The sequence below is a fragment of the Oreochromis niloticus genome, linkage group LG20, assembly GCF_001858045.2.
Source record: "Oreochromis niloticus isolate F11D_XX linkage group LG20, O_niloticus_UMD_NMBU, whole genome shotgun sequence".
Lineage (NCBI taxonomy): Eukaryota > Metazoa > Chordata > Actinopteri > Cichliformes > Cichlidae > Oreochromis > Oreochromis niloticus.
In genome coordinates, this window is record NC_031984.2 from 13,544,312 (window position 1) to 13,571,318 (window position 27,007).

Genomic DNA, 27,007 nt, shown 5'->3' on the forward strand with positions numbered 1-27,007 from the left:
CAGAACAACATTGGTGTAAAGTTTAGAGCGTTTAATGTCACAATTTTGTTACCTTGCTAATAGGCAATAGCTGCAGATTTTAAAACGTGATTGCTAACTAAAAATGGTAAATGAGCCAGTCCAGTGCAGTCATTGACACCTAGACTCTTAGTACAACTTGATCTCACTTTAAAAATGATGCAGCACTGCTTTTAGTTTGCAACAACACCTTTTTTTACATCCTAAATGTTCCCTGCATACGTTCTATGGAGATTTACTTTTAATACATAAACACAAGTGTATACTGTGTTTATTTTCAAGTATTTAACTGATTGTCTATGTGACAGTGAAGGACTGTCAATGTGCAATGACAATGTCCCATTAGTTGTTTTAAAGCACTGTACTGTTAATATTTCAAACAAAAGTGCCTTTATGTCCAAAATCGTAAATGACTCTCGTATAACAGTGTAATACACATAGACAAAGACTTGTTTAGCTGTGTTACAGTCATCATTATTGTACCTAGACTCGCTCCAGAAGATTGGATGCGCTGTGCCGCCATCTGGATCGACTGTGATGGGTTTGATTTTGCTGTAAGACTAAAAGAAGAACTGGAAAGCACAACTGTCAGAAGTGTTTCTGTCAAGTGTAGAAATTCTCCTGCAGCTCCACAGTATTCCTACCTTTTCATCGTCATTGTGAATGAACAATGCTCCAATCACCTCTTCTCGTTCCTTTTTTGTATCTCTCTTTTTCGTCTTCTTTCATTATTTCCCTGACTTTTGCCAGCCTTCGACATCTCTCTCTTCCCCTTCAATCGTCCCTTTCACTGCACACATCTTCTCTTGTCATGTTTTCCTCCTGTCATGATATTATTTTTTTTTCTTCTCTCTTTCTGCTCTAAGGCTCTCCTGCAGCCAGCGGCACAGGCACACTGCAGATCTATCTGATAGATATTAATGACAACCCCCCAGCACTCATACCCAAAGAGTCTCAGATCTGTGAAAGGACGTACAGGAGCATCAACGGTGTCAACATCACTGCCGGTGATGCCGACACAGACCCCAACGCTGGACCTTTTGTCTTCGAGTTGCCCACGTTTCCCACCACCATCCGACGTAACTGGACAATTTCTAGAATCAGCGGTAAGGAGTTACCACTGAAGACAAATGATCAAATTTTAAAATTGCTTTTTTTAATGTTTATGCTTCTGACCATGCATCAAAAATCTTACGCTTTTCTTAACCATGTGCACGTTCATGTACATTACTGTGCAAAAGTCTTGAGTAGCTTATCATTTCTTTTTATTTTGCTTCCAAGGAGCCATACTTATTACATCGTTAAGTACTTTGTTACTAGCAGCCTGTCGCACAAATTTGTTTAATTTGTTCAAATTTCTTTAGTTGAACTAATGAAAAATGTCACATAGCACAGTGTGACAGGGATAAAATAGTATTTTTCTACCAACGAAGTGATTCTCAAAGAGATTTCAGCAAAAAACTTGGCATATACCAGCGTGCTGTGCAGTTGTGTCCTTAGAAAATTTGAGGAAACTGAACAAAAGGAGGGCAAAAGAAAAAGTGATAGGTCATGTCCTTAAGAAATAGGAAAAGATCTAGCAAAGACCTGACACAGGACCTGAGAGATGCATCTAGCCTTTTGGTTGATTCATCTTTGATTAAATCCTCGTCAGGAATGGTTTCAGTAGAAGGGTGGCTGCCAAGAAACCAAATTACCCAAGAATTGGACTAAAATTAGTAGCAATGGTTCTTATGGAATGGAAAGCATCTGATTGGCAGCAGCTTCATTTTTCAGCATGACATTGATCTCAAACACACTGCCAATGCAGTAAAAGGATATCTGGATAAAGAAAATACACAAAGGCCTCCCCAGAGCCCAGACCTCAACATTATTGAAGCAGTGTTGGATCATCTTGACAGAAAACAGAACAAAAGATAGTCAACATATAAAGAAGAGCTTTCAGTGTCCTTCAGAAAGCCTGGAGAACTATTTCTGAAGATTACTTAAAGATATTACAAGACAGCTGGCCTAAGAGTTCAGACTGTGTTGCAAAATAAAGGTGGTCGTACCAAGTATTCACTATTCACATGCTCATTTGAATTTCTCAGTTTGTCTTTTTGCCTTTTACACTATATTTTTGTTTGCAAGTTTCACTAAATGGCTGCAGTAGTTTTTTTTAATCTTTTTTATCTGTAATATCTGTAATTAAATGTTTTTTTTGTGGCATATATAACATGTAAATTACAGTCATTTAACTATTTGTAACCCAGGAAAAAAACCAATCCTTTTGAAAAATGAAATGTGATTGTTAGTAATGTCTCCTTTCTCTTCACAGGTGATTTTGCCCGTTTGAGTCTGCGGTATCAAATATATTTAGAGCCTGGAATGTATGAAGTCCCTGTAATCGTGTCAGACTCCGGGAACCCTCCATTGTCCAACAGGTCAGTCATCAAAGTTAAGGTGTGTCCCTGCGATGAAAACGGAGATTGCACCACCCTCGGGGCCGTGGCAGCTGCTGGCCTCGGAACTGGAGCCATCATCTCCATCCTCATCTGCATCATCATACTACTCAGTGAGTTTTTGCTATTCATTCAGCGATGCTCTCAAACATATCACGTACCCACACATTTGCTGTAGAAAAATTGTCTGTGATTAGATTCCTCAAAAAAGTGTAGTACATGGCACAGACATAAAATATTTAACAATACAATAACATGAGCACCAGTTTGTATAATGGATAAATGCCTGGAGTGCTTGAATCCTCTCCAGCATCTCTGGATGAGATGTTTTTGTGTTCTTTTCCTGAAAAAATGCTAGTATCAGTCTTGCCTTACTTTGTTGCTGTGCTGTGTTCACACTGTGTATGGCATCCCAATAGATCATTTCAACTGTAAGTTTTTTTTTTCTCCAAATGTTTTAAAAATTTAGATTATTTAGAATCTTCTATTATCTTATAACTCATATCAACCCAGAATTCTAATTGAATCTGTTTTCTTGTTATTTACTCAAGTACAGCACACCAAGCTTTTGCGGTGATGACATATACAAGCACAAGATCACACAGAAATAACCATAAATATATACATAGATAGATAAGACTACAAAGATAATAAAAACTTAAGGATAAGAAATAAAACGCAATAACAAAGAAAAATTGTGCGTCATGATTCATATTACTGAAACGTTAGCCGTATGATTAAGTAGGGAAAGGTCATAGTGGCTGTGGTTAAAGGGACTGTTTGGAGGAAATAAATTATGAGTAGCAGCCATCTGCCTGCTGGGCCCATTCATCCACCAACGGGCTCCCTAAGTGGTTTTGTGTTGGCATAGCTATGTCATTGTACTTTGCAGTTTGTCATGTTAACATAAACTTAGGTTGTTTATTCTTGACAGTCTTTTATCCCTCAAGACAAATGGGGAACAGCTTCCTCAGGACGCATTAGTAAAACCGACATTTAATTAAATGTTGCCAAGTCCTATACAAACGTGCTAAACGTATTAAACGCTATACATGTTTAGCATCTGCACTTTATCTGTGCTTATATGCAACCTTACTACTTACTTATCTGATTGTCTGCTTTTAGTTTGTTTTTTAGAGGTTGTTGCAACATACCATAGGGGTTTTTTTCACATTCATGTGTGTATCGTTGCAGGCATGGTGCTGTTGTTTGTGGTGTGGATTAAGCGCAGAGAGAAGGAGAGGCAGACAAAGCAACTGCTCATTGACCCTGAAGATGATGTCAGGGACAACATCCTCAAGTATGATGAAGAGGGAGGAGGAGAAGAGGACCAGGTGAGATCCTGAGAGATGCACTGGCTCAAATACACAAATACGCGTTCTGTTTCGGACCGCACCTTACTTAGACTTCTCTGCAGGACTATGACTTAAGCCAGCTGCAGCAGCCCGACTCCTTGGAGCACATCATCAGCAAGCCGCCTGGTGTCCGCAGGGTGGATGAGCGTCCGATCATCCCAGAGTCCCAGTATCCAATCAGACCTGTTGTTCCCCATCCCGGAGACATTGGGGACTTCATCCATGAGGTAGATTTAAAAGCACACATTATCTTTTGCATTCACAATGGCTCCACTGTTATTAGATTGTTTGTTCCCACTATAAGATGTCCCACTCACTTTCACTTTCCATCAATCTGACACCTAACATGATTACTTATTTCTGAATGTTGTTCAAAATGTAAAACTCCACCAGGGTGATGGGAACGACAAGTTTTGTTTTATGTTACAGCTACTCTCGCCGTGCCGGGTTAATTTACGCACACACGTACAAATGAGCACTGTCCACACACACAACTCCAGCGTTGGAACACTGATGCGAGAAAATGCTGATTGACAGACTTGTGACAACACGTTCACACTCGAGAGGTGTTGGCAGCTGTTCAGCTTTGATCCATCCAGCCTTGACTCTCTCTCACTCTCTCTCTTTCACACATGCACTCACCTGAGCTCGCTTCAGCAGTCTGGTTAAACACAAACACAGCAAACACATGGTGTTTCTGCCATGCACTGTGCCCAGACCAGTTGAAGCTTTTTAGGTTTCTATCCATAGTCTCTCTCATTATGTGACTGAAATGGATGAAGTCCATTCTTTTCACCTAGCTAACCTTCAGGTCGATGGCCCCAATTTATCATTCTTGGAAGCGAGCAAAGAATCGAGCCTTGCCAGATAACATGAAGACCCCGTCATATCTTATTTATGAAACTGTGTCAAAGTATTGATGAAAAGGGATGATCGCACATTGAAACAAAGAGCTCCTGAGTTTTGTATTTGTATTCACGGATCAATCACTGCAATGAAATCACCTGTCTGAGGTTGTGTAGGTGCCAATCGTGCTGTGTAAACAGTATGACATGTAAGGGCATGAGAAACTTCACTTGTTCGCCTGTCATTGTTAATATTGATAATGTTGTGGCTGAGGCTCAGTAACTTTTGGCCTGTTATTGAGAAGCAAAGTACCACACCAACCATATACACTCACAATTTCTATATTGTCACTGTGTAGAAAAAAAAAACACAACTCTGCACACTACCTAGAAATGGAACTTATTAGGTATATATAAAAGATACACGGTTCCCGATGTTCAGATATTTTTAAGAGAGTCAAAAGTGGCCACCGTAGTTTTAATATTGCACTTGTCTAAGACGATTGTGTATAATTAGTAGATAGAATTGCAGCAGGCATTGATAGAATTGGCCTGTTACTGATTTATGGTGTGTGATTTCAGAGCAGAGTTCAGTGAGATGATGGATCTGGGATTTTTTTTAAAAACTGTTTCTTAATCATGTAGTGCGTGCTTTGATGGACCTGGAAAGTTTGCCTGAGGGCAGACATTCAAACAGCTGATGGGCAGGGTGAGATAAGTCCTTTAGGATGCAGCATACTTTCTGCAACCAGTGATATTTACCAAAAGCCTTCTGTGCGTCCTGTAAAAGTTTTTTTTTAAATTAGCTTGCTATGATACATACCTCTAAAATAACTAGTAATTCTTTAAGATAAGTTCTTTTCACTTCTTGTGCCGTTTTTCTGAGCATAACCTTTAAGAATACATTTTTATTGTGGTTTTCTGTGCACTGTGATTTACACGATCTTAAACCAAACAGAACGATGCAAAACAAAGGTCAAACTGGTCTATTATAATATATGTTGTGGATGCTCTAAGACTTAACTCTCAGCTTTGGTTGCCACATCTATCACAGCTTCCCTCTGACTCTTGTCTGCGTACTTGTTATTTAGAATCTGGTTGTTCTTCGCCAAGTTAAGCTTTGCAGGGTATTACCTCTGTTGTCCTCAGTGTATCTAATCAGTGTGCAGCAAAGATGGTCCTTTAAACTGGCCGAGCTTGCACTAATGTGCAGGACTTTGCCAGAGGCATCTCTGCACCTTTGGTGCTGTGTATGAATCTGGTGCTTGTGTTGCCATTATCACAGCCTCTGTGTTGTGTTTCATCTTGGATCGTGCCTCCTATGTACTACATTTCTGATGACTGGGAGGGCACACATGTTGATGGCTTTTCTGCTTTCTTGCCCTCTGGTGGAGCTTTCCTGCATGTCTGTCATCCTGGCTTCTGATAACTCCATCCATTCATGTTCGGGTTCCCCAGCATCTGATTGTTAATCCACACAGTGTCTGGGGACTCTGTTCTGCTGCTTCAAAGGTGACACTACCACAATGCTACTCAGCTGCTTTTAGGTAAAACCTGCAGCAATCAGGTTCTTCTAGTAGCTTCACATGTACATGTAGAGGTATAAAAACTATATGAATGCATAAATCTCCGTAATGTTTGATAGTTTGACTGAAACATAAAGATGATTTTGTACAATGTTAAGTATGGGTAGATTAAAGATCCCCATGTATACAACAGGTAAGATTCACAGCACCTTGACCAAGCTGACATTATTTTAGTTATACAATGCTACAGTATATACACAAATATGCTATAAATGAGGGCATGATTTACATTAAATGTCAGTTTGATGCAAAGCTGAGTTTAATGGCTTTGAGGAATATTGCTCAACATACAAATCACATAAAGTACTGCAACAGTTTAACAGCTGACTTCTCTGCTTTCCCGTCTTCTTCAGGGACTGAGAGCAGCAGACAACGATCCCACAGCTCCTCCATACGACTCCTTGCTGGTGTTTGACTACGAGGGTAGCGGCTCCACCGCTGGCTCTGTCAGCTCCCTCAACTCCTCCAGCACAGGAGACCAGGACTATGACTACCTCAATGACTGGGGCCCCCGATTTAAGAAGCTGGCTGACATGTACGGAGGAGGGGATGATGATTAAATTTGCCCAGTCACACACGTACACACATATACACACACACGCAAACACACATCCTTGTCCCGTCAGCTGGCCTGCCATGCTCTGACCCCTAAAACAAGGGGCTATTACATCCTTATTGAACACAAGATAACAAGGACATGTACACACTGACCAACGGACTGACCAACCAACCAATCAAATTGCCCACCACAGAGGACCAGCGCCATGAGTCAGTTTCGGGTGCTCTTCTCAACCGTCTCCTGCTCTAAGCCTGTCTGTGACTGAAATGGAAGCTCTGATTTTTCAGACTTCTCATTAATTTTCAGATTGTTGTGCTTTTGTTCCATTTGAATGTTATATGCTAGATTTAGGTTTAAGTTCCTTTTGTCAGATTTTCATTTTTTACCTATGTTTGTGTATTTTTATTTACGTTTTTTATATGTCCTCACCCCTCTTCGATTCAAGCTGTTCCTTATTCCCAAAGGGTCATCGCTTTTCCCTCGCTGTCAGCCCCCGCCCGACTCTCTGAAGAAGCTTTAGGTTGAGCTGCTTGCTTTGTCTGAGGCAAACAAAGGGAAAGAAAAGGAGAACAAGAACATCGATATGAAAGTCCTTCCTGCACGAAGGGCCTTGGTTTATTCTTTCTTGAACTTGAATTACTTAGAACAGAAGCACTGTTGTTTAAAAAAGTGCCTTCAGTGGTGCGTATTTTAGCAGACTCCCGCTAACTCAGGATTGGTTGCCATTCTCTGGGCTTACACGCCCCCATATGACCCCCTGACCCTTTAATTCACACCTCCCTTGTCATTTCTCCCGTCGTGCAGGGCTTTGGTAGCTGCGGGAGATCTCAGTACTGGTTTCAGAGGAGTGGTGACTGGCCAACGAGGGCGCTTTATGCTAGACGTACTGTACATAGGCCTACAGTGTGTCTGTAACTTATGGACAAATCATTAACTTTTCAAGTCAGGCATATCTGTGCTCCTGGATCACAGCCAACTTGAATGTGATGAATTAAATCACAGAAATACATAACAGGACTGTCTTAGAGAAGAAATGCATTATGTGTCTTTGTTTATCGTGGCTTCAATAGCAGCTGTGTTTGTTTTGAGCTCCCTGCGTTTGCAGCGAAAACTCGATACGGCTTGTTACTAAATTTGAAGATTGACAAGTCACACGTGTTACCTCTGTAATGTTTAACTATGTATGTACAGGTGAGGGTTATTTAGGAAAATGAAGGTATTTAACATGATTCTGCCTTTAAGATAACTTTAAGTCTGCGCGTTTATTTGCATCCAAATCCCAAAAGGTTGATTCTTTTCATCTGGACGTTTTCAGTGGGAGAAACGTTTCGTCACTTAGATGCAAGATATTTGCATCCAAAGGTATTAACATGGCACCAGTTATCATGCAGTAAAACTATATTAAATGTAGATTTAATGAAGGAAAAGAAACTACCAGATAACTTTAAATAGCTCTGATAGCATTACTTACAGAACAGTTATCTTGTCCAGGCCCCATTCTGAGTCTGTCTCCCTTTTTTTCATTATCCGTCTGTTGACTCACTGTTGTTTCTCAACAAACTTTTAATATACAAACTCTGGTGCTGGTCCCTGTCAGAGAAACTGTGGGAATTGAGCCTCAGCCAGGGACTTAGTGCCTTCACAATCTGTCTCTTTTCAGGCAGCGTTTCATTCATCTGAAATTTTCTCCTAAAATTTTTGGCTTTGAGTTCAAGAGGTTTTAAAGAGAAGTTAGTAGAAGGGAAAGTATAAGAAATTCTGCACTTTATCAAAACAGAAAAAGCTAAACTAAAGCTTCAGTAATAACGTTTTTCTATGAGACAGACATTTTGAAAGGCAGTTTTTGTTGTGACTTAATGAAAAAGCAGCGCTACCCGTGGGTTTTTGTAATCATATTTCAGGGCAGTGTAAAGAGAACTTGGGGGGGGGGGGGGGGGGGGGGGGCTTTAGTCTCTGTTTTATGTTATTTAAATACCCAAAACATTTCACAGAGGGACCAGACGCTGGCTACAGATAGAAAGGTTTAATCGTTCCTTATCTTCCAAGTGCCCATTAAAACGCTTCTCAGTGGTGGCTCGTTTGAGCTCCATGTGAACTGACCAGATCGTCTATAAATTATGATTATAATGACTGCTTCGTGGAAATATCAGTAACAGTCACATTCACATGATATGACAAGAAGGATCCGGGACTCTTACTCTTTTTTTCCCCCTTCTTGCTGCTGCTTTTCAGTTGTTCTTCACCTGCTCGGTTTAAACGAATTAAAAATACAGTATAAGTATAAACGTGAAAAGTGATGACATGGAAAAAGTAAGTATGCTCTCAGAGTGGATGTACAGAAGTTGACTTGTGATGAGATAAATGTATTTTTTATGCAAATTGAACAGAAGTTAAAACGTTCATTTTCAACTATGAACAGGGAAAGCAGCATCTATAAGTGTAATTAATAAGGCGAACAGGGTAACAATCTCTTTAAAATTAGGTAGTTGTAGGTCAAACCTTGGATTGTAAAGCCAGAAAGTGGCGATGTTCAGCGCAGCTCAGCTCAGACATGAGAAACAGAGTGGTTCCCCCAGCTTACAGCTGGATAAGCTCTTATCTATCCGACTGCTCCTCACCCTCCAGAATATCTACACAAAATAAACACAGCTGTTACTTTCTGCTATTTGTGATTATTTCTGACATAAGTGTTGTATATACGGAACATTTTTATACATTTGATGACATGATTTATCTGTTTCTGTGCGGTCTTTGCATTTCCTTTCACCGTAGTTTTGTTTAAAACAAATACCTGGCAAACTATATTTCACAAAAAGCCATGTGCATTTAAAAGAATCTGTAGGATTCTGTAAGAGCTTACAGCCATACTCGTGTCGCTGTTCAACTTTTGCTTCATTTTTAGCAAAAAGGCTCCACTTAAAACCAACTTGTACAGTCTATACTAGCACACACTCACTCCTCTAGGCCTTACTGTATATACGTGAGTGTTCTATAATATATGAGCCCGTTCAGCGTTGTTTTAATCCAGCAGTAAAGCTGCGACTTTGCTGATGGCCATCCAGTGTTCGTAGAATAAAGACATGCTTCACAGACTGCTCGTACTTTCTTATTGGACATTCAGACCAGATTCAGGGCCAGACGGAACACGAGGCCCCACTTTAGACAACCTAACTGACCTTTAGAACCGCGTTGTTTAGATAACGCAATGACATTACAATACTGAATGTTATCAATGACTCACAGTTACACAGCAGCAAATATATCAGTGGATTGCATCAGACTTGGCTCCCCATTAAAATGCAATTTATTTGGGGAAATAAAGGGGCTTTGGCCATTAATTGTTACATACCTGGTCCACTTGTCTTGTCCCTCTATTAAATGGAGGGAAAGCATTAACAAACAAGATTGAAGGAAGAGAGAAATATTGCACTGATGTAGTCAGATCCTGATTTCTGTTTTGGTTAAGGGACATTTAATCTTACTCTGGACACTGCCTGACCGTGGACACATGCGTGACGGGACGCTCCGACAGAAGCCAAACTATTGTCCTGCAAAGGCTAGAAACACAAAGATGAGCAGCAGTGTTTCATAAGAGTTATCCTGATGCTATTCAAGTCCAAGTGTACATAATGTAGTATTTGCTTGAAGCTAAAGAGACAAAGTTAGCCAAACTGTAACTGTACAATTGGAGCTTTTTGCATGTGTCTTTTTTATAATGGGCAGATGAGTTCTATTACAGTAACCATACTACATTTCAAAAAGTGTTGCAGCCCGCATGACAGGCGCTGCAGTCCAGAAGGCATTCTGGTGTACCATAGTCACATAGTTTCAAATGGAGGAGATTAAAGAAAAAAACAGAAAAAAAATTGCACAGTTATTGAGTCAAAAGACTTCTTTTGTAAATTGTCAACAGCACAAATATTTTGTATTGTTGTTTGTACCATTTTGTAAAAAAAAAAATGAAGAAAAAAAACAACAACCAAAAAAAACAAAAGGGAACGAGTCTGTTGTTTCAAGCGTGTGTTTATAGTGCCACTGCAATCTTGGTTTCCGAATACCGTACAGTACATGCGCAGCCTTGCAGATCAACCTTGTAATATAGACGCTGAGCTGGAGATTCCCTGTCAGCACCATGTGTTATAAATAAAATTTCCCCTCCTTGTAAGAACACTGCCTCTTGTCTTTTCTTTGTCACCCGCTGATTCCTGCAAGCGTCGCCTTTCCTCACACTCATCTTGTTTTTAAAGTGCTAATGTGGTGTGAAAAGACCTTTATTTTTTGGTCTTAAATAGTAAGCTGAAAAGTTTTTCTCTTACTCATTTTTTCCACAACAATAAATTGTCTCTAGATTGTTTGTGCAGATAAGAAAGCTATATAATTTACACTAAACATTAGGACAGTGATATTCTTTGACGTGCAAATTTTCACGTAAATTACATTAAAGGCTTTTACAAAGCCTTTAATGTAATTTTGAAAGAAGAAAAAAAAACATTGCATGTTACTTGCATGTAAAACTACTGGAAACAATTCAACAAACTAAGAATCAGAATCAAAGAGAATTAGAAATGATGATGTGCCTCGCTTCACATCCCTTTATACGTTGATGATTGAACGTCGTGTTTCAAATTAGGTTTAGTGCCAGTGCTGAAAAAAATGTAAGCTAAAATGATCAACACAACTGAGGCTGTTCATTTGTCAGCTGTGCCTGACAGAGCCATCTTCCAAGGTGAAATAATGAAGTATTTCCAAGCAGAAGGGAGATGAAATGCGGACAGGAAAAACACAAAGAGCTTCATTTCATTTCCTTTATTTCTGGCATTGCATCTTGAAGAAATTATTAATATTTCCATTGTAAAAAATTCTGCAATGTTGAAGTCTATCAGGCCAATCGGAGGTAACGTAAAAATAGAAATAGAAATCAGTTAGCAATCAATCCAAGCAGTCATAGCAGCATGAGGAACAGGATGAGATGACCCTTACTTGCTCTCCTTTTACCACAGCAGTTCAATGAACCAACAGCAGACTGCATCTCCTCATTGATTGACCTGTCAGAGCACGCCAATGCACACGCAGACAGAATAAACCCTGCTGTTACACACTGCTTACACAACAACGCATGAACACACAAATCTTCTCTGCAAACTACGAGAAAACTGATGGAAAAGCGAAACCCACTCCTGCTCTCCCACCAGTCAGGCTGCTGGGCTGACAGGTTGACTTATCTGACTTTCTGACAGGTAAGTCAGAATGGATTAATTCAGGCAGGAGTCACAACATTATCAGAATTGCCTCATGCTGAATTTTGGCCCTGTTTGGAATTATACATGTGTGTGGTTTACACGTGATATGGATCGGAGCTGCAACTTGCTTTTACATCCTTAGCTAGTTTTTTTCCCCAGTCAGCACACTCCCCGTATCTAGAAAGAGATTAAATGTTAATAATGTTACACTTGACTAAAAGGGATCTTATCACAAATTAGTTCAACATTTCAGGAAATGTCCTTATTTGCTTTATTATCAAGAGTCAGATGAGAAGATTGATCCCAGTCTGATATCTGCTCTTCAGTATGCTGGTGGTTAGATTGGCTTGCCCAAAGACTGCAAGCTCTCCTGGCTGAGATAATAGATTCTGTATATGAATATGTAGCACAAGCAAATAACATGTTGCAATACTTTTTGAAGAAATTCTCTACTAACACAGTAGTAAGTAAAAATATAAAACTTTGTCCCTCCCTGTTAGTGGCAGGGAGAAAATTTGTGCTCAAGTTGAAGTGATGTGAACGTAATGAAATATTAATGAATAGTTTTAAAACAGCACAGTAGTGCAGTGGTGAGCATCATCACCTCCTAGCAAAAAGTTTCTGTGTTCAACTCGCGGCTGGAGCTTGCATTGGATTTTCTCTGGGTACCTGAACAGGCGTGTTGGGTTTGAATGGTTGTCTGTCTTGTAACATCAAAGTCTTGCTTAAATTATCAGTCTCAACTTTTGGAATTTAAAGTTCTATTTAACGTAATCAAAATACGTGGAAGGCATAGATAAACTGTCAGGTCCTCAATATATCTGTAATTTTATCATTCAGTAAATAGCTGTGCAACGCATTGAGGAGAGCTTTGTGGGCAATGGATGGTGCCTTATTAAAATATTATAGTTAATTACATATAAAAAATGTGTTATCCTACACTCAATATTCAGCCAGGGGATCTATTTTAAGTCTTAACTCATGTGTGAGAATATATGTATGCTTAGGTATGCAAGATAAAGTAACAAAAAAAGCAACAGGCGCAAGGCTCAAAGAGATGGAAATAAAATCATGTGTGAAGGAGACAAAGAAATGTAGAGCTAGGCGGAAAACTTTGGTTCCCTGAGTTTCTAAAATGAACCTTTTGTACAAACTTCCTTCTAAGGCCAAGATCAAAGCGAGGCATGCAAAGTCAGATGTGAAACCTTTTCACACAGCATGGAAAACTCACTTGTTGAGGTTCAACTGAAACACAAGTGGGTCCGCAGTGAAAATGCTACGAAGCATACAGTACTGAAATAAAAGCACTTAGCCTCTTAATTGCACACGCTCTTTTTGTGCCCATAGCTTATGGGTTAAATTGATTTGTTTCCTATCAGATAGCCTTATTGTTTACAAAAATGCAGATAGCAGTTTACACCACCCAGCAAATTATTCAGCCATTCATTTTCCTTCCAATTATCAAATCCAGGCTAAGCAAGAGATCAGGCATACTCTGGACAGGTTGCCAGTTTGTTAGAAGCCTTACCCAGAGAAAGACAGGCAACTATTCACATCTATTAGTTAAGAGTCACCAATTAAACTAGCGTGCATGTTTTTAGTCTGTAGGAGGAAACCAAAGCAGGCACAGGCAGCCAATGGATTTACAATCAGGACTCTTTTGCTAGGAGGCTAACCACAACAGTGCTAACCACTACACAACACAAATATCAAATTATGATTTTGAAAAAGGTCAACTAAGTATATCAGGATGTAATGTAATCTATACTTAGGAAAAGGTAAAATATAAAATGAACAAGATGAATTATCTGGTTCAGTTTTATTCTGTTAGGCAGATTTCTGTTAACTTTAGCGCGACCTAGGCTAGGCTCTTTCTTCCCATTCCCATTTTTGCCTTCATATTTAACAGAGAAACACAAGATGCATGTTTTACCATATCTTTTATTAAAAATACCTAAAATGAACAGCAGATTCTCTCTCTCTCTCTCTTGATACCACCAGAAGCTTGATTTCATTCATTAACAACATAAATGTACATATAAGTCACTATCTGGCTGGATTTCTTTTTTGGCTTCCGTCCTCCAGCTCTTTTGAGGGAGGACGGGAGGGCTAATGGAACTGTTGCCAGGAGGAAACCTGTCGTCATAAAAAAAATGTGGATGAGATTAAGCACTGTATGTTCCACCACTGATCACAGCATCTCATGACGTTAATGCGACTGACATCAACAGTAAATGCAACCTTTTAAAAACAGAGTACCTGTATGCTGGACTTAGAGGTCGCAATGAGCGAATCTTAACACTCCATAAAAGCACGAATGAATCATCTCGGGTGCTTGTTCAGCAAATAGGCATAAAAACACAGGAAAAGCAATTTATTGCTAAAAAAAATATTGCTTTGAAACACTTTTGTTTTTATGAAAGCAACAAATACACAAAGAATCCAAAGCAGTGTTTGGTGATGAGTCTGAGAAACCATGCAGTCTGTAAAAGTATCAAATAAATTGCCTCAAATTGGTATATGACTCATCTATTTTTTAACCTTCTCTCATCCCTGTGTGTAAAATGTTTTGGCGTGTTGATGACCATTATAAATGTCATCTGCAATTATTCTTCAGAGATTTGTCAGAAACCATGAATGCTTTGATTAAAAAACCCTGTTACCATGAATCAAAATGAAAATTCAAAGCAAAACAACGTTGAATTTGAGATATTTGATGTCCTACCATAATCTCGGTGATAGGCCAATTAGACATAATTTATACTAGCATTATAGTTATACTAATGGCATCATAAATTAAGGTAATTAATGTCCTAGCATTCCTGCCAAAATACTTATCTTCATAAAACACTCGGATGGCTCTTTTTAAACTTCATATTTAAAAGTTGTGACACTAAACTTTGTTGACTCACACTTTGTTGACTTATTAATTTAAGGTTTTATGTGTCAGGATAATAAAAATCATCTGGTTCTTAGCAGGTCTTGAAATTATTCAAATACAACCACAGATGAACAACAATGCATGATATATTACTTTGTGTCATTGTTTATTTATCAAAAATGAAGCCAAAATATAGAAGGTGTGTGTTACTACTTCCATAGAAATTAAGTCGGTAAGTAGCAGCCAAGCACTGCGAATCACAAGCACTTGATTAAATAATCATCAGCAACAGTGAGCACATCTATAAAAGTGAAGGGTTATAGGATGGTTAGGATGGATAGGAAGTCCATCATTCTGCAGTGAGAAACATTATTCACAAGTGGAAACGTTCAAGACAGTTGCCAATCTTCCTAGGAATGGATAGCCCAGCAAATTCACCCCAGGGGTCACATCGTGCAATGCTTAGAGAAACTGATGAAATTTGTTGAGGTGTTTATAAAGCTGTATATGAAATTACCACGTAAAACAGGTTATTCTGTTTATGCCCTCTCCTAGCTAGTTAGATGCTGAAGCACCACCCAGAAAAACTTTATTTATCTGCTCCGTAAATGCATCACAGGGTTCAGAAGGAAAAGTGTTGGAGATGTAAGCTGGAATTTAATCTTTTGTATTATTACTGAGCAAGTATCTACATGATGTCACTGGAAGCAGCACCAGGCTGCAGCACAAGAAAAATCAACTCATTCAATAGTAATATGCATTAACCTTAACAGATTTAATTACTCATTAACTGAAGGCGTGCCAAAAAGTATACTGCCGGTATTTGCCAAAAAGTGATTGCTGGGTTTTAAACTGCTGTAAATGACTTGTTGGCGGCCTATAATCAGTCAAACATATCTCTTATGAATGATATCAAGTCATTTTTAGCTAGAAAGAATATTCCTGTCACACGGTAGAGGCTGCAATCAGTTTTTGGCAAAGTGACTTTTATATATCCTTTATTTAACCAGGTTAAAAGGGTCACCGAGATTAAAAATATAATCTTCAAGAGAGGCCAAGAGCCCAGCAAAGAACGTAAATGTTGTGACATAAGCCAGAAAAGGACTGGAACACAGAAATAATGCAAAGTCATACAGATACTTGCAAAACAGATCATTTCTTTATTTCCTTTTGATTACAGTTTATCACATAAAAATAACCAGATAGAAACATCAGCAGTCGAGTTTTGTCACGTCACCGGATCATTCCGTCTCACTTTCACCACTAGGTATATTTAATTTTTCACACGCTATTCATGCTATCTTGTGATAATGAATTTATATGGTGCCCTAACCAAGATGGCTGATAACCCACTAAGCTACGGAAATAATGGACTAAAAGTCTCAGAGATTTTCTCACTAAAGGTTTTGGTGAACTAACAAATCCTAAATGGCCGAACAACAACAGTTATGATTGAAATATTAATTTCCTGAGCAGCACCGCAGGGGATTTTCCATTAGAAATTAGATTAGAAAGCACATTTCTGCGACATTTCAGATTGTCCATAAAATCTACTTTAAAAAAAAATCTTCTTTAGATCTCAATAAACCATCAAGCGCCCAAGAGCGTCACAGGTGTGCACAAAGCGTCAAGTTTTTTGATCTAACGTTCAAAGAAGCTGCCGTTTGCCTTGATGATACCACCGGAAATATCTTACTGAGCTGCTGTTTGTCACTTGGAATGGTTTTCCATTGATGCCGCTTTCTCACAGACCTTATTATGGTCACAGTTGATCATGATTTAGAACTAATAACCCATGAAACAGCATTACCAACGTGGCGTCATGAAGACAAAGAGCCCGTTGATCAATCAAAAATAAATCTGTTGGCAGTAATTGCATGAAATTTGTCCTTTGCGAAATTAAAGAAACATCCTGTATCATCACAGACCCTAGCGTTCATGCCTGTGGCTTCGGTTGATCTTGGATTTCCGCTACTCAGCTCACACTGGAGGCAAAAGGGGAGGAGAGAGGCGGTCCCTCAGGACGGAGAATCAACCGTTGCCTATATTCTCTGCGCATAATTGAACAAATTAGCAATGAACAGCTGTTACCTGTTAAAATGACCCGCTTTCATTTTATCACCATGGACAAGAGGTCTGATAGCATCTGCATGCTGCAGCTGTCAGCCATTCTGATTAGGTTGCCAATTCCTGCTTTCAATATATCATGACAAACATAATTACCTCAACATCTCTTTTTATGGATTCTACAAATCGCCTGGCGCACAGAGCATGCCAAGTGACCATCAATTACAGCCACGGTCTGCTGGTAGCACGTCCACTTGGCTGCTTCGACTTTGTCAACCTCTTTCCTTTCGGAGAAAAGATGGTCTTTAATGTTACTGTAGCTGAAAGCCTATTTCACGTTTTTAAATTAAGATAATAGCGGGTGCACGAACTTAATGGCCTGACCTCAAAGCCTCCCTGCTACAGACTTACCAATGGTACCACCTCTTGCAACCCCATGAAGTAGAAAGAAACTACTTGCTGTGACGTCATCCTTTTGCAACTCAAGGAGAACGAGTTCAAGATTGGAGACCTGAGCAATAATAGCCATTTATAAAGTTTTGGCATTTATACTGTTGCAGTTAAGTGGCTGTAAAAGAGTAGTTAGAATCAAAAGAGTACAGGTTAATTGCCTTAAAGTGAATGAAAAAACTGACCCCATGGTGATGGATTTTAAATGAGGGTGGAAATTTCTGTTGATTGTACGAAAAGAAAGAGCAAAGTGAAATAAAAAACAAAGAAAGTTATAGTCACGATTAGGTTCAAGGTCTGAAGAAACAAAAAGGTAATCCTCTTAAATATTATACTGCGAGAAAAGACAAAAAGCCGCTAATTTCTTTCATTATAAAATGAAGAAAAGACTGTGGAGGCTGATGTTAAAGGAGTCACTTGGTCACATGGGTATTATCAACGCAAACTCCCCCTCTGTCTGTTACAGTATTTACTCGATGTTAGCTTTAGGTCTTTTTGGCTTGTCAGGAGTTGATAGAGAATCAGCCCTTTTATACACGAGTATCAATATGAAGTAGTTGATGCTGATTCGGTTCAGAAAATGGAATGAAATGCCCAGGATAACGTGTTATTTTCCACACTGGCATCATTTTAAAAAAGATCTTTGCCACACATATTCAGTGATGGAAATATAAAGAACCAAGTCTTTGTTTTAACTCTGCATTTCCTCTGAGTTCAGATTAAATGTTCAGCATTATTGCTGCAATTTGTAGTTTACAATTAGCTGGACAAAAGCTTTAGACAAATTCCCACAGACCGGTGTCATTTTGTGGGTACAAATAGATCAAAATGTGACATTTCTAATTCGTTTCTGTATGAATTTATTTTAAGTAACACCTTTATCGTTAGTTTTCCTTGACGATAGCACAAGAAACATCCTATGAAGGAAAAAAAAAACATGCACTGCAGTCAGCTTCAACCTTTGAAATACTGGACATTATTCCATGAGCCAAACGATGTCTCATCATAGAGGCATCTTAAATCCTCCTCCTCCTCGATTATGTGGTCACACAGTACACCAATCAACAGCTGACCTTTTACTGTAGGAACAGTCATAAACACAGCAGGAGGAATGTGGGTGTGATCTGTAGGCTAAGCAGTCAGGGAGAAATGATGAAGTAGAGAGGATTGGTTATCTACAGATTGTCTCATTTGTGCAGAATAGTGATTTGGAATAGATCTCTTTTGGATGACAAGTCCTTACTTGGAAACTTCCAGCTCTGGACGGCAGCGATTACACAAAGCATCAAGAAATTTAGTTAGAAGAGCTAAGTGGTAACATAAAACAAGCCAAAGGAAGATAGAGACTCAATTAGTTAAGTCCCCAATAAGGTACACTGTAAACTCTTGAGACCCTATTTTTGCAGAAATGAAGAAAATAGAAGATTTTCAACCGAGCAAGCGAGTGCTAAGGGGATTTAAATGTAAGGCATTTCACACCCACCAAAACCATACAAACACTTTTTCTGTCGAGGGTTTTCTCAGACAGCCTAGTGTAGCTACTTCCCCAATTCCCAATGCAGCATCTTCAGATTAATACTTCATATTTTAGTTATGAAAGCAAAGTGTTTATTGTTTCATAAAAAAATAAAGAAATTGCCTGAACATGGATTTTTTTATTTTATGTTATTGTGCCGATGTACAAAAGGATTTTATCTGAAGATTCTATCATAGGATGCACAAATAACTGCTGTCCATGGATATTAAAATGTTTGGGTTTGTGTGTATGTGTTGCGAATGCAATTTCAAACAAAGCATGCACAGAGAAAAAAAATATACCAAAGCAGTAGTTAATACAGCAGCTCCATCCAGGGCCATATCTTGAACCTGAGTGTAGGTAAGTGCTGACAGGCGGTCAGATTGTGTTGACAGTGTGTGTATGTGTGAGTGATAGATAGCTACTCAGTGAGTAGCTGTGGAGCATAATATGATTTAAATGTAAGAATGGAATCTAAATCTGATTTCAGATAGTACTATGGGCCCAGAGCTTCTCTCCTTTACCCCCATCCCTCGCCAGCCATAATGCGGTCAGCTGCAGCTGTTCTCTCCGAGGTGTGGTCTCACTGACCCGGGAGGACAGATTATCAGTTTCAATCTCAGCCTTTAGATGCCTCTTTGAAATGAATCAAAACACTCCACCTGCCAATGCTGTGTGAACTCGGGTTCTTAGAAAGTGTGAAGCGACTGCATTCTGTCGATGCGGTGACTTGTGGAAAGGAGTGGAAACTTTGGTGATTGTTTCCCCTGCGTGGCTTGACTGTTTGAACCCGCTCTCATTTCTCTGGAGATCCCACTCCTCCCCTATGGTGCATTCATTCTCTGAAAGGATTAGATGAGGAGTTCACTTCAGGGGCATCAGGCAATCTGCATACAATAGCCCACCACAACTGTGAATAAATCAACATTGATGTAAGACAATAAAGTCAATGCGGTGTGGCTATTTGTTTATTCTTATTACACTATTACACAGAGCTATGCACTTTGGATCATTCGGAGTAAATGCATTACTTAAAGAGGATTCAGAACACAGACTGCCTATGCCATCTCTATTTCACTCAATGCGTGCTCCATCTGTGTCCCCAGAGGTGGTCCGGCAGTCCACTAAAGCAGCCATTAGACGGATATCCAATCAGACTTGGGCCATTCGCTTCTTCCAGCATCTTCTTCTGTCTGCCACATCCTCGGGCTATCATAGAGGAAATGAAAGTCACTGATGGAGAATCTGAGGTAATGGTATGGATAGATAGATGACTGGTCTGAGTGTGTTTTCAAAGCTCTCTTGGTGTATATATATATAAACACTGACATGACTGAAAAACCACAGGATAATCACGCCTGCTTTGCGAGGAGTAATGTCATCGAGTGTATAAGAAAATTGCATTGTGGGAGGATGGTTATCAGTCAGGGTTGTAATGTTATTGTTAGCGATGAGAGCTTGTCTAGGTCCGGATTGATTTAATGCCGGAAAGTTTCCCATACAGCACGGGCTCACCCTGACCTTTCAGGGGAAAAATTAGATTTTGGAACTTGCCTCCCATGTAGCTGCCAAGTCACTGAGGTACTGTTAGTCCAGACCCACAAAACCACTCCAACCAGTCAGTCATGAGGGGAAACAGCCATTTCAAAGCTAATAGGTTCAACGCTAATGCTAAATTCTATTTTTGTCAGAAAAATCATAACAGAAGCCATAACAGTTTTCTTGTCTTCAGCTAGCACTTTGATATGTGCAGTGAAAACCGATTTGTCGAAGTCTGCTGCAGATAAATTGGTGCTGTAAAACAATGTACATACACCTGCAATTAGAGTAGATAATTATGGCTGCTGCTTGTTTCACCTCTTTGAATTCTTTTTTCCAAGATAACTTTGAGATAGCAGAGAAACTTGAAAGCAAAATTACCTCTGACAAGCAACTTTCTCGTGTTGCCATTCATAGACATGCACTTGCATGCATGCACAGTCACGCATTCGCACACTCGCACACACTGTACTATAAAAAAAAAAAGCAGTAAACAGTGCAAGTATTTAAAAACCTGAATGTCTCTGATAATAATCCTAAACCAAACCTTTCAAATCTGACAGCTGGAAAATGTCAAGACAGACGAGATTTTTTCCCCCCTAAATTATTAACATAGAAATGGAACTGGCATTTCCGATTCTGCAAGATAATATGTAATCTTGACATTTATCTGTTTATAGATTCAACATCCAAATCCAATCTTTGATATTTGCAGGCTTTTGTCTTTTTAGTCCCCATAGGAAAAACATTTCACTGCTGTGCTACAATAGACACAGCGGGTAGCTTTAAGTGGAGTCTCATTTTCAACAATTGGGATGCTGTGAAAAATATAAATAACAGAATTCAATAATGTGAAAATCTTTTATACCATATGTTTAATTAACAAAGAAAAGATATCAGATGTCCAAACCAAAAAAAAGGAAAAATGTTGAATTTAATTCCAAGATTGAACAGATTGTCAGTTGGACATGTCTCTAACAGTCTTTTCAGCTCGCTGTGCCGAACGTTATCAAGAATCATGTCCTAACCTGGAAAAAAATAAAAATAGCATAGCCTTTGATTTTCCGACCTTTTAACTTAAAATCTAATAATAATAATAGTAACATAGGCTTTGATTCCAGACCTTTTAACTATAATTTTGCTTTATTGTTGGTGTCTTGATGTTTTAGAGGGCCATAAAAAAGCTCCTCTCCTATTGCTTGAACACCTCAGCATCTCCTCCAGTGATGGGAGCAGGGTTCAAAATACAAAGCAACTCACCGTTGTAAGACCGAAACGTCCAGCAGGCAATGCCTCTCGAAAACACAAACAAACTCTGGCATCAGACTTGTTGGAATTTTTAACTCATGGTGAGTTTCAACTAAGCAGGTACACGTGTTGCTGTTTTTCACTGTTGCTGTGGGGCATGCTTATTTATCTGCTCCGATCCCTGTGGTAAAGTTGGTAGCCAGCTGTTTAACAGTGGCGCATATTTATTTATTTATTTTTTGTATTGTTCTGAAAGCACATTGTTGAGCAGACCAGCAAGGGAGGAATACAAGAATTTGCTTTAAAGTCTGCTGCTACTGATGATGAAGTTTGGTGACAGAGCCTTACTTATACAGACCTACGATGATATGCTGTGAAGAAGTATTTTTTCACTGAATTCTTCCTGAATTCCTTTTTTCCCCCATTTGTTACACTTACATGTTTCCAATCACCAAACATAATTTTAAAAGGAAGTTGTATAATGATCTAATTTATTAGGGGGGAAAAGGTATTTATTAGGAGCTTTTTTATGGCCCTCTAAAACATCTAAAACTTTTTTATGGCCCTCTAAAACATCAAGACACCAATCCATCCATCCATCCATCCATCTATCTAGCCAGCCATTTTTAAGCCTTTGGGACTGCAGCGAATCACAGTGAAAGCCATTATCCACAAATGAAGTAAACCAGGAGCAGTGGTGAACCTTCCCAGGAGTGGACAGCCTGCCAAAATTACTACAAGAGTAGCATCAATGACTCGTCCAGGAGGTCACAAAAACCCCAGAATAGCATCTAAAGGTCTAACTTGTGTCAGTTAAAGTCAGTGTTCATAATTTAACAATGAGAAAGAGACTGCCCCAGTGTCCGTGGCAAAGTAGCCAAAAAACATATTGTGGCGAGCTCAGGAAACGGAGGAGACGGAGGTTTCTTCGGGAGCACCCGTTTATTTAGCTCTTGGGGAGCAACACTGGCGCGAGCCCTCTGCTCCGCGCGGCAACAACAACAACACCACACAGGGCGCCCTCTGACCCCGGAAGGCCACCTCGTCGCAGCGAGAGGGCGTCACCTGTCACCATGGCCACATGACAACAAAACACAACTGTAAAACAGAACATAAATGTCCATAACAAATCCCCGAACAGCCCTGGGCCGCTACATAGCCCCCACCTAAGGGGTCAGTCGTCCCCGACAACCCCATTACCCCACACAAAGTCCTGCAACTGTCCATGTGTCTTCCTTCTGCGCGCAGGCCGATCTCGACCAGCAGGGGAAGAGTCACTTGGATGAGAACCTGGGGTGCCACCAGCATCCCCTGCCCCGGCGGCTGCTGGAGCGGGCGGCCAGTACGGTGAGAGCTTGTCCTGGTGCAACACCGCCACGCGTCCTGGACCTGGCATGCGGATCCGGTACACCACTTCTGTTAGCCGCCCCACGACCTCCGCCGGCCCTTGCCAGTGACCGCACAGCCTGGGGGACACCCCTCTCTTGCGAACCGGGCAGTACACCCAAACCTTGTCGCCAGGCACGAAAGCTCCCCCTCGGCACCTGGTGTCGCAGGCTCTTTTCTGTCGTACTCCGGCACTGACCTGGGCCTGGCGCTGCTCCCTCAGCCTCCTGTAGCCGTCTCTGGCCACCAACACGCGCCGGTTCTCTGCCTCGGGGACGGGGAAAGGCTCTAGGACGTCTCCTCCCACTCTCTCCATCGGGGCCCCCACCCGATGCTGCTGTAGGGGGACAGTGAAGCATTGAGCGGAGCCCTTCCGTGCCGTACAGGTGTCACAGCAGTGCACATGAAGTTCCACATCCCGTCGACAACCAGGCCAGTAGAACCGTCCCCTGAGACGGCGGAGAGTTTTAGCATTTCCATAGTGGCTGGCCCCCACCGAGCCGTGGACGAGCTCGAGCACCTGCGACCGCAGCGTCCGAGGCACCAACAGCTGCAAGAGATCTCTGCCCTGCCCGGTGGCCCGCCATCTCCGGTACAGGAGGCCGTCGTGGGTCTCCAGGGTGTTGTACTGGGAGTAGTAGGCCTTCACTTCGGGCCCCTGTCCTGACACCCCTGTCCAGCCTGGGCGTCGTGCTGCCTCCAGCCAGGCCCCCACCTGAACCAACGTCGCATCGGCCTCCTGCTCCCGCTTCAGCTGCTGCGGGGTCAATGGGAGCCATCCCCCTCCGCTGGCCGTGGCCTGAGCAGCAGCCACCCCCAGCGCCTCCTGGGCCCGCTCTCCCTGCCATTTCGAGAGGGGCAGCTGGCGTGGGCGCAGACAGATGGGTTGCGCAGAGCCGGTGTCGGTGGTGTGCTGAACCAGCCGAGTCTGCCTGCAGTCTCCAGTCCCCTGCTTTTGACCGCACTGGAGGGCCAGAGTCTCTGTACCAACAGTGATAGCCAGCTTCGCGGTGTCAACGCAGGCCCCCCAGCGGGTCAGCAGATCAAGGCCGATGATGCACTGTTCTTGGATGTCAGCAAGCCAGAAGTCGTGCACCAGCTCCAGATCCTTCACTCGGATCCGCAACGGTTTCTTCCCCCGCATGTCAGTTCTCTCCCCTGTCACTGTCATCAGCTGGGTGTCGGTGGGTGACCAACCCATCACAAGCGGCCCGGTTGTTCCAGGAAACACACCAGGTCGTATTAGGGAAATGGTGGACCCCGTGTCCACCAGGGCTTGGCAGGGCTGGTCCTCAACACAGCAGCTTAGGTAGAGTCCCTTGAGGTGCCCGACTAGGCCCGCCACCGTGCATCGTTCTTGGAGGGGGGCAGGAAGCTGGAGCGGTGGTCCCTTCGTTGTACCGCTCTCTCTCTCATCCCGCCGAGGCCATATAGTTCTGGCCTTTGGGGCGGACGCCAGGCAGTCGCGCGCCACGTGGCCAGGCTCATTGCACCGGTAGCAGCGGTCGGTCGGTTGACGGGGACGCCTCCAGGGCACCGAGGGCTGCAGCTGGCATACCTCCGGGACCTCTCCCTCCCTGTCGTAGTCTGCGACTCTGATTTGAGGGTAGTTTGGGGGGCGCACATGCTGGTTAGGTGGCGAGGTGAGCACCAGCTCGGCCCTCTCAGCCTCAAGGAGCGCCTCACGGAGAGTTTGAGGCATGGCTAGGCGGACGTGTTGGCGTAGTCGCTCTGGGAAAAGTCCTCGCAGGAAAGCATGCAGGCTAAGCTCCTCACGGGCTGCTGCTGCTGGGAACTCTGGGTAGCCACGACGAGCATACAGCAACACATCCGCTGCAAAAGTGCCCAGGCTCTCCCCCGGCCTACGGCTCCGGTTGGTCAGCTGCTCCCTGCTCTGCTCAGTGGAGTGCCGCTGCCCGAATCGCCTCTCGAGTGCTATGGTGAGGGCCTGGAGCTCATGCTGCTCTGACGCGGCTAGGTCATGGAGTACCTGCAGTGCATCTCCTTCCAATGCTAGCGCTAGCTGTGTAGCAGCCTCTTCGTCGCTCCAGCTATTATGTCTCGCGGCTAGCCGTACTTGTGAGAGGTAGGGCTCTAACGGGGTTAGCCCGTTATATTTCGGTACCTTAGCTGGCGTTGCAGGCGTCACTGCTCGCTGTCGGGGGCCCGGTGTGTCGGCCGACGGAGGCAGCCCGTGAAGCATCGCCCTAGCGTCGGTCGCGGCGGGCCGCCGCCGCTGTGCGCTCGCGCCATCGGGACCCGTCGGGGCACTTACATGGCCGCTAGCTTCCTCTCTCTTCAACCGCCGGCTTCCCAAGCAGCGAATACTCTCCTCGACGGCTTGCTCCAGCCTCTGAGTGTCTCTCTCCATTCCGGCGAGGGTGAGCTATCCCACTTCTGACACCAATGTGGCGAGCTCAGGAAACGGAGGAGACGGAGGTTTCTTCGGGAGCACCCGTTTATTTAGCTCTTGGGGAGCAACACTGGCGCGAGCCCTCTGCTCCGCGCGGCAACAACAACAACACCACACAGGGCGCCCTCTGACCCCGGAAGGCCACCTCGTCGCAGCGAGAGGGCGTCACCTGTCACCATGGCAACATGACAACAAAACACAACTGTAAAACAGAACATAAATGTCCATAACAAATCCCCGAACAGCCCTGGGCCGCTACAATATTGATGATCCACATAACTTGTATGCCGTGGACTGACGAAACAAAAGTTGAAATTTCTGGAATGTTTGAGTCCCGTTACATGTGGCGTAAAAACTAACACACCATTTTATAAAAAGAACATCATACCATCACACATGGTGGTGGTAGTGGGGCAGATATGTAGAAAAAAAAGCAGGAAGAGGGGGAAATACTTTTTCACAGCATTGTGGCTTTTAATTTATTTTCCAGGTTTGTTGAAGAAACACGATACATGTTAAGAAACCGTTTATTTAACAGAAGCTGTTTAGTAGTGATGCGCGAATCATGAACGAATCGTTCAATACTCGAGAATCACTTTACTGACTCGTGAATCATGATTCACAAGCGCAACTGACTCACTGACTCATCCCTGTTGCTGTTAGCAAACTAATTTCATTAGTAGAAATATATCTAGCTTATAAATCAAATTGTGAAGAAAAACACAACATCCAGTATCTTAACAAAAACATTTCTGCTCTGAACTGGAAGAAAAAACCCTGAGTAGAAGCTCACATCAAGACAATAGCTCCTCGGTTCACAGTAGTATCGCTCTGCTAACATGCTAACAGCACATTTGAGCTACTCACCCCCTCCCTTCCTGCGCTGAATCGTAGGGGAAGCAAATCACTCAGGACTCACTAACCCCCTCCCTCCTGTGCTGAATCGTAGTGTAAGCAAATCACTCAGGACTCACTAACCCCCTCCCTCCTGTGCTGAATCATAAAGCGCGCGAATCACTCATGACTCGCTCACCCCCTCCCTCCTGTGCTGAATCATAAAGCGCGCGAATCACTCATGACTCGCTCACCCCCTCCCTCCTGTGCTGAATCATAGAGCGAACGAATCACTCACTCACTCACTCACTCACTCACCCCCTCCCTCCTGGCTCGCAGCTACTTCTTCTTCTTCTTGGTTGGCAACCAATGTTAAGGCGCACTACCGCCCCTGGCTCACAGCTCAGTGGACATTTAGATGAGAAAATATATATTTGACACATGTAAGGAAAATACTAATAAAATAAAAATAAACAAAATAAATGTTCCCTTTAGAAATTCTTTTGCTCTTTTTTGCTATATAAAATAGTTGTTTTCTTTAAGAATCACTCATCTTAGCAGTAGGATTTACATTAAAAGAGAAACAAATTAAGTTTGAGTGAAAATGTACATTTTTTGCACTCTGGTCA

At 42.0% G+C, this 27,007-nt stretch overlaps 1 protein-coding gene and 1 long non-coding RNA gene across 2 annotated transcripts in view; both read left to right on the forward strand.

The window, feature by feature from the left end:
- Positions 1-8,518, forward strand: part of LOC100707506 (cadherin-4) — a 237,707-nt gene extending 229,189 nt beyond the window's left edge. The window contains exons 13-17 of the mRNA XM_003438813.5: positions 885-1,124; positions 2,336-2,572; positions 3,654-3,793; positions 3,877-4,041; positions 6,599-8,518. Of these exons, the coding sequence (XP_003438861.2) occupies positions 885-1,124; positions 2,336-2,572; positions 3,654-3,793; positions 3,877-4,041; positions 6,599-6,805 (989 nt within the window). The 3' untranslated portion in view covers positions 6,806-8,518. The remainder of the gene's footprint in view (positions 1-884; positions 1,125-2,335; positions 2,573-3,653; positions 3,794-3,876; positions 4,042-6,598) is intronic.
- Positions 8,519-11,927: 3,409 nt separating this feature from the next.
- LOC112843220 (uncharacterized) lies at positions 11,928-20,286 on the forward strand. The gene is made up of 2 exons (XR_003215409.1): positions 11,928-12,041; positions 20,065-20,286. It is a non-coding gene; the product is annotated as an uncharacterized LOC112843220 (long non-coding RNA).
- The last annotated feature ends 6,721 nt before the right edge of the window (positions 20,287-27,007 follow it).